This window comes from Nuphar pumila, chromosome 14 (genome assembly GCF_984573655.1).
Source record: "Nuphar pumila chromosome 14, dmNupPumi1.hap1.1, whole genome shotgun sequence".
Classification (NCBI taxonomy): domain Eukaryota; kingdom Viridiplantae; phylum Streptophyta; class Magnoliopsida; order Nymphaeales; family Nymphaeaceae; genus Nuphar; species Nuphar pumila.
In genome coordinates this window covers 6,748,145-6,760,768 of record NC_143262.1, presented here as the reverse complement: position 1 = coordinate 6,760,768, position 12,624 = coordinate 6,748,145, and the positions used below count along the sequence as shown (strand labels likewise).

The 12,624-nt window shown below is 37.1% G+C and overlaps 1 protein-coding gene across 1 annotated transcript in view; it reads left to right on the top strand.

The window, feature by feature from the left end:
* The window catches only part of LOC149816203 (phosphatidylinositol 4-kinase alpha 1-like), a 61,156-nt gene that overhangs the window by 29,238 nt on the left and 19,294 nt on the right, over positions 1-12,624 (top strand). The window contains exons 11-14 of the mRNA XM_089987783.1: positions 54-236; positions 8,995-9,543; positions 9,667-10,026; positions 10,630-10,844. Of these exons, the coding sequence (XP_089843909.1) occupies positions 54-236; positions 8,995-9,543; positions 9,667-10,026; positions 10,630-10,844 (1,307 nt within the window). The remainder of the gene's footprint in view (positions 1-53; positions 237-8,994; positions 9,544-9,666; positions 10,027-10,629; positions 10,845-12,624) is intronic.

Genomic DNA, 12,624 nt, shown 5'->3' with positions numbered 1-12,624 from the left:
TGGTTCCAAATTGCCACCTTCTATGTTGGGCAAATGGTTGTGTTTTCATGCAGGTATTATGGAATTCATCATGTGTTGATTCACTGCTCTTTTCAGTTGATAATAATGTACCTCCTAGTCTTGTTAATGATCCAGCCTCCGTGGCAACAATTCGTTCTGTTCACCATCGAGTAGTTAGGGAATGGGTCACCAGTGCTCTTTCATATGCCCCATGCACAACTCAGGGTCTTCTACAGGTTATTTTCATACTTATTTGCTTGCAGCATTGTTGTTTTTTTACCTTAGATTCCGCCTTTATTGTGTACTGGTGTTCATGAGTCAAGGTGTGTTGGTTTGGCTTTGTTCAGCTTCACTGCTTTACCTTGAAAATCTAAAGCTAACAAATAGTAAGAATAGTTCTAGCAAGGGGTTGGGCCTAATTTTTTTTTTTGCAATTGCATGCTTGTTTTCCAATAATGAACAATGTCAACTCCAACTCATTTCCAAACTGGAGATTAGATACAGGCGGCCCGTCCATTTGTGGAAAAGCTATGTCACATGGGTGCTGGTGCGGGTGCGGCACAATTTCAAAAATTTTGGACACGGGGACTCGGCTATATATATATATATAAAAGACTCGGTCAAAGTTGTGCCCATTAGGGGACAGGTGATGAGTTGTGAAGCCTGATTCAGGGTTTTTTTCCTTACAGGGGGAGGGGGGCCGTTCCCCCAGCACAGTCAGCGGTCCAGGGGGAGCCACCCCTGGCGGGGAGTTATAGGGGGGCAGCCCCCCCCCCCCCCCCAAGATTTTTTTTAAATTCTGTAGCCCAGTTTTTTTTTAAATTTCCAAAAAATGGACCAAAATGACCCTGGGTGCGTTGACCACACCCAGGGTCGGGTTGACATAGTGGAAAAGTCAGTTGTTGATGTTGTTTATGTCATGCTTGTTAAAAATTTTGAATTATCGTCGCTTGTTGATTAATGGTTTGGGGGTTCACATTAAATACTTAAAGTGCTGTTAATTTAGTAAGAATTACATTATCCATAAATTTATGACGCTCAATGTCGTTTTTAAAACATAGGTAATGTAATGAAATGGTGATCTTCAACAAATGCACAAATAACTCACAAACAAGTGTCTATTGGAGACACTACAAGCATGACCCTTGAAAGGGTATAAAAGGAAGAACACTTGAAAAATAAATAATACTTTATTCATGAACAAAATGCTTAAGAAGCATAGTAGTATACATTGAAGGGGTTTACCCCTATATATACAAAAAAGTGGGAGAGAGTAGAGCTCATTTTGAGCTCTCCAAAAGAGACGTTGGATTCCAACGTTTCTTAATATAGCTGTTGGACTACAGTCCAACAACATTTATTATTATATCTGTTGGACTATAGTCCAACAACATTTATTATAGCTGTTGGACTATAGTCCAACAGCTATTTGCACAGGAACTTGACTGGATCAAATATCTAGTTTCTATTGAACTAGATGCTAAAAAAGAAAATAAAGAAAAATAAAAAAATAAAAAAAAGAAAATAATAAAAGAAAATATAATAATATTAAATAATATATATATATATATATATATATATATATATATATATATATTACAGATTACATTTTAACACCCCCCCTCAAACTTACGGTACAATGAGCGAAAGTTTGTCTAAGAGGAAGTGAAATCTGGGAGTAGCGAGAGGCTTGGTGAAGAAGTCTGCTAATTGATATTCTGATGTAACATATGGCAGATCAATGGTTCCATGTAAGTATTCCTCTCTGACATAGTGACAGTTCATCTTAATGTGTTTAGTGCGCTCATGGAATGTCCGGTTGCTTGCAATGTAGATCGCACTTTTGTTGTCACATCACATCTTTGAAGCTTGCGTTGCTTTAGCTCCCATATCCGCTAGCAATCGTCTGAGCCAAACAACCTCCATAATGGTAGTTGCCATGACTCTGTATTCAGCTTCGGTGGAGGAAAAAGAGACTTTCTGCTGCTTCTTGCACCTCCACGAAATTAAGGTTTCACCTAGGAACACACAAAAACCAGTAGTTGAGTGTCTATTATTGGGATCACCTCCCCAGTCAGCATCAGTATATGCAATTAAATTTAATAAAGATGAAACAGACAAGAAGAGTCCTCGTGAAAGAGAGGATTTTAAGTATTTAATAATACGCAAAATCGCTCCCATGTGCACGGAGGTGGGAGCATGCTGAAACTGACTGACTGTATGAACTGCATGAGTTATATCTGGCCTAGTAATGGAAAGATAAGAAAGAGCTCCAACAAGCTGTCTATAAGGAGTAGGATCATCAAGAAGTTCTCCATCATCAATTTTCATTTTAACATTGACAACTTCTGGAGTGTCTACTTTCTTATCATCTGTAATTCCAGACCTGGAAACGATATCAAGAGCAAATTTAGATTGAGATATCAAATACCCCCGAGGGGAATAAGCAACTTCAATGCCTAAAAAATATCTTAATAAACCTAAGTCAGTCATTTCAAAGTGAGTTTTAAAAAGAGATTTGATATTTGCAACTCCCTGTTTGTCGCCTCCAGTGATGATCATATCGTCCACATAGAGAAGAAGAATAATGATGCCTGCATCAGATTTCTTAACAAACAAATCAGTGTCAGTTAAACAAGGTTGAAAACCAATATCAAGCATAACATGACTAAATCGGTCATATCAGGCTTTTGGAGCCTGTTTAAGACCATAAAGAGCTTTTTCTAGACGAAGAGCTTTACCCTTAGGGATACTAATACCAGGTGGGGCTTCCATGTATACTTCTTCAACGAGATTCCCATTCAGGAAAGCATTTTTGACATCTAATTGAAAGATAGGCCATGTTCTAATGGAGGCCAAGGCTATTAAAGTTCTAACAGTGGTCATACGGGCCACAGGAGCAAATGTTTCTTCATAATCGATGCCATACTCTTGCGCATATCCTTTTGCTACTAAACGGGCCTTATATCTTTCCAGGGTCCCATCACTTTTGGTTTTGACTTTGTATACCCACCTACAACCTATAGGTTTCTTACCCGGAGGAATATCTTGTATCGTCCAAGTATTGGCCTTTTCTAGTGCATCCAATTCTATTTTCATGGCTTCTATCCATTCTATATGATTTTTTGCTTGAGAATATGATGATGGTTCAACATATGATTGTATTAATGTAATGGCGGCCCTATACGTGGGTGAAAAAGATTCATAAGACACAAATTTTTCTGGAGGTTTAGAGATTCTAGACGTTCTTCTAGGTGAGACTTCAGAGTATTTTTGTAATGCACATGGAAGATTTTGCTCTCTACGTCTTGAATATTGTAGACTAACATCCATATGGATTTGCTCTTCATTATCATCATTTTCAACAGCAATAGGACTTTGATCATTGTCAAGGTCACATCCAACATTGCATTCATGTGATTTTGAAATTGGATCAATTAAAAACGAGTATTCAGTGACATCCTTGGATTTTTCAAATTCAAAGAAGCTTTCTTTTTCCAAAAAAGATACATTTCTTGACACATATAATTTGTCATTTTGAAAATCGAAACACCTGTAGCCTTTTTGATTATCAGCATATCCTAAAAAGGCACATGGGATTGCACGAGGAGAGAGTTTGTCATTTCTGTTGGTGAAAATAAAACATTTGCATCCAAAGACTCTTAATCTAGAATAATCTGGAGTTAAGTTAACAAGCTTTTCTATTGGAGTTGTATTCTTTAATGAGGAAGAGCCATGACATAATTTTTGCATGCCCTATCCTCCATTCTTTCCATTTCTTTTCATAAGTGGCTAACGCCTTACTCTTCTCTTCTTCCGTTAGAGGAACCTCTTTATCACCCTCTTTCTTGGTAAGAGATAGTTTAGGTTCCAAATCGGAACCATCCACTATACCCCATAAACCTTTTCCCCAAATGTGGTGCTTCATAATCGAAGCCCACATTACATAGTTAGTATCATTTAGCTTCATAGGAATGATGGTGATCTTATCATTGTCATCCATCTTTTACAAGGGTAAGAGAGGAATAAATAGGAGGAGAGAGAGAGAAAAATAAAAAGAAAAGAAAAAGAGTAGACAAAAGAATAAGAGAGGATACAAAACCAATTTTTTTTTGTAGCACAAGTTCGCCTTTCTTCAAACAAATCTTCTTGAGCCAAGAACAAGGTGATGAAACACCTTTTGTAAATGTGGCACGGAAATCGAGGCGGAAGCACTTCAAGATCTAAGGATTTCGTAGCTCTGATACCATGTAATGAAATGGTGGTCTTCAACAAATGCACAAATAACTCACAAACAAGTGTCTATTGGAGACACTACAAGCATGACCCTTGAAAGGGTATAAAAGGAAGAACACTTGAAAAATAAATAATACTTTATTCATGAACAAAATGCTTAAGAAGCATAGTAGTATACATTGAAGGGGTTCACCCCTATATATACAAAAAAGTGGGAGAGAGGAGAGCTCATTTTGAGCTCTCCAAAAGAGACGTTGGATTCCAACGTCTCTTAATATAGCTGTTGGACTACAGTCCAACAACATTTATTATTATAGCTGTTGGACTGTAGTCCAACAGCATTTATTATAGCTGTTGGACTACAGTCCAACAACTATTTGCACAGTCAAGTTCCAACAGGAACTTGACTGGATCAAATATCTAGTTTCTATTGAACTAGATGCTAAAAAAGAAAATAAAGAAAAATAAAAAAAAGAAAATAATAAAAGAAAATATAATAATATTAAATAATATATATATATATATATATATATATATATATATATATTACAGATTACATTTTAACAGGTAAGTCTTTGTTGACCTTAATCATTGAGCAGTGGAATGGTCAGTTCCTCTTATTTTTGCAGTTGGTATGGTATCCTCCACCACATACACACACACACAAAGAAATATATAAAAAAGTCATCTTTAAATGTTGATACTGCCTATTTCAAATCAACATGAAAATGCCAATGGTGATTGGTGTTTTAAATGTTCTTCTAAATTAAATAAAACCTCTTTACAGCAAAGAAACTTGTGTCTTTACCTATGCTGCTAGGTGAACTGCTAATGCCTTCACTATTGAAACAACTGTTTTTGGTTTTGAATCTTCTGATGTGGGTGGTGCTTGAAAATAATTTTTGATCTTTTCATATTTCTACAGTTTGCACTATTTCAAAATTTTCATTAATGCCCTTTTCCTCTTCTTCTATGTTGAAAAATTTCTCCTTGTCATACTAACTTGTTTTTTAAAGTTTTAGAGAAGCTTCTTTTTCTATGTTTCAAATGTTCTTGTTATAACCACATTGATATTTTTGAAAGTTTCTAAAGGAATTCCATTCTTTTGGATTTGCTCTGTGCACACATGCGTGCATGTGTGTGTAGACAATTTTCTGATTTTTTTTGAATTAGTACACATTTTTTGTGTATTCTATTCTTTTAGTATTTTGATTGGTCATTGATTGCCATGGTTTTCCAGACAATAGTGATTATGATCTCAATGTTTTGACAGCGTTTATTGTGCTTAACAATGGTCTGGGATATTAATTCATTCTTTTTCTATAGTGATGTTCCTGAACTATATGGACAAACATACAAAAGTACACACATATACATATAAAATCTGATGTCAAAAGTTGGAGGAAGAAGAAAGGCTACTCGTGTCTCCTTGTTCAATCACAGGTGAAGGTCAAGCACCTGTAGTATACTGGTATTTTATTTATACTCTAAAAGGGTAAAACACTAAAACTAGAAAAGAATGAAACAGTACATGATATACAACAACAACAACAACTACGCCTTCATCCCAAAACAATTGGGGTCAGCGATATGAACCAAAAAAGAAATTCATTTTGGGTCTTCCACATGAATCCTTTTCCTCCAATCATTTCTATCCAACGCCATGTCCTCGGTGAGGTTCAAAGCATTCATATCCTTTCCTATCATCTCCATCCAAGTCTTCCTAGGCCTACCCCGACCTCTTTTAACTAATATATTTTCCCATTTCTCCAACCTTCTAACTGGAGCATCATTAGGCCTTCGCCGAATATGTCCAAACCACCGTAAACGATTCTCTCGCATCTTATTTTCAATGGGTGCAACACCTACCTTCTTACGTATCTCTTCGTTCCGAATCTTATCTTTTATTGTATTTCCACACATCCATCTAAGCATCCGCATCTCAGCTACACTCATTTTTTGAATATGATGTCTCTTGGCAGCCCAACATTCCGTACCATAAAGTAAAGCGGGTCTAATAGTCGTCCTATAAAACTTTCCCTTCAACCGCAATGGCATTCTACGATCGCACAACACTCCAGTAGCACTTTTCCATTTCATCCACCCAACCTTTATCCTATGATTTACATCTCCATCAATTTCTCCATACTTTTGAATGATGGATCCCAAATATTTGAAATAATCATTCACCGGTATATCTTGCTCACCAAGCTTCACTACACTCCCATCACTACTTCGTTGCTTACTAAACCGACATTCCATATATTCAGTCTTACTCTTACTCAACTTAAAACCTCTAGCTTCCAATGTCTGTCTCCATAATTCTAACTTAGCATTAACCCCAGCTCTAGACTCATCAATCAAAACAATATCATCAGCAAACAACATACACCACGGTACATTTTCTTGAATTGATCTCGTAAGCTCATCCATCACTATTGCAAATAGGAAAGGGCTTAAAGCAGATCCTTGATGTAACCCAACCGTTATCGGGAAATTGGTTGTCACCCCTCCACAAGTGCGGACATTGGTTACTACTCCTTCATACATATCTTTAATTATACTAATGTACTTGAGAGAAACACCTTTCTTCATCATTGTCCACCAGAGAACGTCCCTAGGTACTCTATCGTATGCCTTCTCTAAATCAATAAAAACCATATGCAAATCTTTGTTCCTCTCTCTGTATCTTTCAATAAGTTGTCTAAGAAGATGTATAGCTTCCATAGTTGATCTTCCAGGCATAAAACCAAATTGATTCTCCGATATCATGACAACCTTCCTCAACCTAGACTCAATCACCCTCTCCCAAAGTTTCATAGTATGACTCATGAGTTTTATACCACGATAGTTTGTGCAATCTTGTATATCACCCTTATTCTTATATAAAGGCACCAAAGTACTCTTCCTCCACTCATTAGGCATCTTATTTGTTCGCCAAATCAAGTTAAAAAGATTTGTCAACCATTCTAAACCTTTCTCTCCCAAGCATTTCCAAGCCTCGATAGGTATACCATCTGGGCCAACTGCCCTTCTTGATTTTATTTTCTTCAAAGCCTCTGCAATTTCTTTCTTTTGAATCTTGCGCATGAAGTCACGATTTATCTCATGAAAAGGAATGGAGAAGTCTCCAAGATCTTGAGCATGACTATCATTAAATAGCTTATCAAAATAATCTTTCCATCTCTCCTTAATCTCCTCATCTTTGACTAAAACCCTTTGCGTTTCATCTTTGATACATCTAACCATACCCAAATCCTTCGATTTCCTATCTCTCATCTTTGCAAGCCTATAAATATCCTTCTCGCCTTCTTTGGTATCCAACTTGTCATAAACCTCCTTATATACCTTAGCCCTCGCGTTTCGAACAACTTTTTTTAGCTTCCTTCTTTGCTATCATATACTTCTCCAAATTCTCATTATCACGACTCTTACTTAGATTTCTATAACACTCTCTTTTAACCTTAATAGCTAATTTGACATCCTCGTTCCACCATGATGTATCCTTACCTAGTGGTGCACCGCCTTTAGACTCACCCAATGCCTCCTTAGCTACTTTTCTCATACCACCCGCTATCTTATTCCACATTGATTCTGAATCCTCCTCGAGACACCAATCAACTTCCTTAACTACCTGCTCTACAAACATTCCTTGTTTAGCTCCTTTCAGTGCCCACCACTTAATTTTAGGATCTATCCTATGTCTATCCCTTTTGCGGCATTGTCTAATTCTAAGATCTAAAATTAAGACTCTATGTTGTGTAGCTACACTTTCTCCTGGTATAACCTTACAATCGATGCAACAACCCCTATCTCTCTTTCTAAGTAGGAAAAAATCTATCTGACTCGTATTAACCCCACTTTTAAATGTTACTAGGTGAGACTCCCTCTTCCTAAACCAAGTGTTTGCTAAGATCATATCATAGGACAAACAAAAATCTAAAATCCTTTCTCCACTTTCATTTCTTTCTCCTATACCATAGCCTCCATGGATATTCTCAAATCCATCCCTACTAATGCCTACATGTCCATTAAGGTCACCGCCGATGAAAAGCTTTTCTCCATAAGATGTCTCTTGTACTACTCCATCTAAATCTTCCCAAAATTGATGCTTAATGGAATCATCTAAACCTACTTGAGGTGCATAAACACTAATAATATTAATAATATCCGTACCTAATACTAATTTAATAAGTAAAATTCTATCACCCTTCCTACGGACCTCAACTACATTATCTATAAACTGACGACTCATAACAATCCCTACTCCATTCCTATTCCTATTTATTCCTGTATACCAAATCTTATATCCCCAAGGTTCTATCACTTTAGCTTTCTCACCTACCCATTTGGTCTCTTGAAGACATAAAATATCAATCTTTCTCCTACACATAACATCTACTAACTCTACCAACTTACCAGTTAAAGACCCTATGTTCCAAGTGGCTAAACAGTACATGATATATCAATAATTATTCATTTAATATATATGTACCCCTTTGAACAATAAGGCTAAACAACACATTGAATATAATAGTTACTTCTGTATCCATATGGGCGACCACTGATCAGATTACAAAAATGGCCTCTGTGTCCATAAAATGATTAAAATACCCTTCTGGCCTAACAACACATGCACATGTGCGCATGCACACACATGCATATTCCTTTTGATTGGTAGTATGTGCTGTTTGAGAATAAGTTTGCCTTGGTAGCATGCATTTTTTATTTCTTGATCCACTGTCATTTCCCTTGCAGCCTTTTATTCAGGAAAAGTTCTGCAAGCTGAATGCATGGCAGAGGACATTTCAAGCGAGCGATGTTGTATCTCTTCTATCTGAAATACGGCTTGGAAGTGGGAAATCTGACTGCTGGACTGGCATTCGGACTGCAAATATTCCTGCAGTTATTGCTGCAGCAGCTGCAGCTTCTGGGGCTATCTTGAATTTGACAGAAGCAATCAATCTAGAGGTGCTTTCCACAGGCATAGCCAGCGCCAATGTCAAATGTAACTATACTAGGGAAATTAGTGGTATGAGGGCATTCTATAGCAGCATTGGTGGGTTTCAACAAAGCATAGCGTCACCAAAGCCTTTTGGTCTGGATCTGGGCTTTCAAGGCTTAAACGCAAGTTTCTCTAATGAGCAATTGCAACCTGAGAAAGATTCCTTTAATGAGATTATTCTGGCGAAGTATGTGGGTCTCCTTCAGCAATTTGTTGGTATTGCTGAGAAAGGTGGAGCCTTTGATAAAACATCATTCCGTGAGACTTGTTACCGAGCTACTGCTTTGCTTCTTTCGAATCTTGTAGGTGTCAGATTGTGACTTCCAGCTACATATCTTTGTCATTATGATGCTATCCTTTGTCATGTATTCATTGTCTACAACTACTTATGAGAATTTGATTGTGCTTGCATGAGTTTTATTCAGGAGACAGATATGAAACTGAATTCTGAAGGATTCTCTCAGCTGTTGCGCCTTCTTTGTTGGTGCCCATCTTACATTTTAACACCAGAGGCAATGGAGACAGGAGTCTTCATCTGGACATGGCTGGCTTCATCTGCACCTCAGTTGGGATCTCTCCTCCTTGCGGAGCTTGTAGATGCATGGTTATGGACAATAGATACAAAACGAGGGTTATTTGCATTTGAGACAAGAAACGCTGGTCCTGCTGCTAAACTGAGGCCTCAGCTTTCACCAGGGGAGCCTGAACCTCAACCTGGTCGGGATCCTGTTGAAGGAATAGCTGCTCATGTATTATGGCTTGGTTTTCTTATTGATCGATTTGAGGTTGGCAACTGACTATGACCTTTCAGTGTAGCTATTTCCACTAATTGTTTCTTCTTGAAATTAAGTGAAAGGCTATTTCTAGAGAATCTTCTTCTTTAAAGTTGGATCAATTTGAACCAAGAAGGATTAAAGTGTACCTCTGTTGGTTCAAGTCAAGCAACTTGAATTTTTATAACTGCTTGCTCCTATGAATCGGATCTCTTTAATGGTCACTTGGTAGTTGAAATTTTGGTAGAGAAAAGATGGACACGGTGCATGCACTCCACACATGTACCTGCACTTTTGTGTATTTGTGCTTATTGAAAGCTATCATAATTTTTTTTTTAATTCTTTTTATCTATTATTTGGTTTTATAGTTTTTTCACATGTATTATATACTGTGAATCATTGTATTCCTATATCTGTCAGTGGTGCACTAGTTTACCTTTCTTCTGCAACTCTCTCTCTCTCTTTCTTTGCGTGTGTCTATATACACTCCTACATATGCACACATACATTCATACATAGATACAGTTCATACAAACAAATATATGTGTGTATGTATATACATTTATCCCTTTTATTTGTCTTGTAACAGTTATCATATTGTCTTATGTCTTCAAGGTTATCAGGCATGAGAGTATTGAGCAACTTCTGCTTCTTGGTCGCATGTTGCAAGGGACAATGAAGTCACCGTTGCATTTTTCAAAGCATCCTGCTGCAGCTGGTACATTTTTCACAGCAATGCTTCTTGGACTTAAGTTCTGTTCGTGCCAAACTCAGAGCAATATGGAGAACTGTAGAACAGGGTTTCGTCTACTAGAGGATCGTGTATATAGGTGAAGTCATGCATCTCTAAATAACTCTAATTTCTTATTTGTTTCATATTCTGGTAAGATCTCATGTCATATTCTTATGTGTGTGCACATGCATGTGCGTATATATGTTGTTAAACTGGTGCAAATCTGAAGGTAGGAATGTTGGGACGACGGTATCTCGTCAGTTGACAAGATTGGAACTTGATGCCCAGCCCTTTCAGCCAGGGCCTGTTATCAATGGCTGTATCACCCACCATATTGTGTCTTGTGGCACAGGCCATTTGTATTAGAGGCGACAGATCGAAAATGGAAAGGATAAACCTGACAAAGAGCACAGAGGAGATGCTATATATATGTGTGTGTGTGTGTGTGCAAATTTCCTAAAATGTTATCCTCATATTCAGATATCATGAAAATATTGTAAAAGTATCTGAGATCTTGCAAAATAACCTGATAGTTTTTATAATTTTCATTTAAATTTTAAAGTTCTAAACAGTCTTTCTCTATCCTGTAGATATATTCCCTTTTTTTAAGGGAATTTTTTTAAAAAGACACATTGTTTGAGTGATAATAAAAAACACATCTGAGTTTTCAATATAGTTAAAAGCACACTTAGGGCTCGTTAAAGGAAGGAGTTTACATGGGAATGGACATGGATTTCTAAAAAATCATGCTAGCTCAGCCTTCCCATGTAAAAGCTTTCATAGGGGGAGGTATGAAAGGATTTACATATAAAAAGTGATAGGTAATGGGAAAAACTAGGGCCCATTTGTGCCAACATGGCACTTTTCCACCATGATGATTTGATGTTTGTTTCATTCATGGTGGGAAAGGATTACATCAGGATTTCCAACTCAGCACTTTCCTATGAAAGTTCCATGAAACAAACGAGGCCTTAATCTTTGTCACGGTTAATTAAAAAAACCAAGATTTGCTTCTTCAGAGTTGCCGTTAAATGTGTGCTACAATAAACAAAAAATAGTGCTTTGAGGATAAATTAATAACTTTAACCTATTAACTCAACTTGGGTTAATGATAACCCAAGATAGATTGGCGGAAGTGCATTTTTAATTAACGGAGCGTAAATTTAGGTGGTCTTTAACAACATCAAAAACTTAGGTGTGTTGATTATTGCCGAAACTTTAGGTCTGTTTTTGAAAGTTTTCCATTTTTAATATGGTTGTGAAGAACCACTAATAAAAACTAGCTTTCATGATTGCTCTAATATAAAAATTCCCTTTTTTTGCTGAGATTTTTCTTGACAATTATACAAAAGGAAAAATATCAGAGGAATTGTCTTGCCAAGATAAAACCAGTGGATAATACATGGAATTACGTACATAATAGTTTTCTCACTTTTCTGTTTTCTTACATTTTCTTTTTGTTGAAACTTTGCTGACATTCCTATGAAACAACAATTAACCAAAAAAACTGTTGACACTAATGTTCCTGTGTGTGTGTGTGTGTGTGTGCTCGACTGTACCATTGACATGATGCAATCGGGCATTTTGTAGCATTATCAGATTTGGATTGGCAAAAAACCAGTTGGATCATGCCAGCCATCATTATTGGTGCAGCCCACTGACTTCCCAACAATCTAGCACCCCCAGTGGCATTGACAGATGGGATGGATTTGTTAGCTCAAAGATGGGTTAAAATTCACTCAATTTCTGGTACCAAATGGTAGAGGGAGTGACACTCTTCAAAATGACACCAATTCCACCTGTTTCGGGCATCACCAATAGACTTTTCTACATGCTGTGTATACAAAAGTGGTCCATTATACATGTATACATGACAG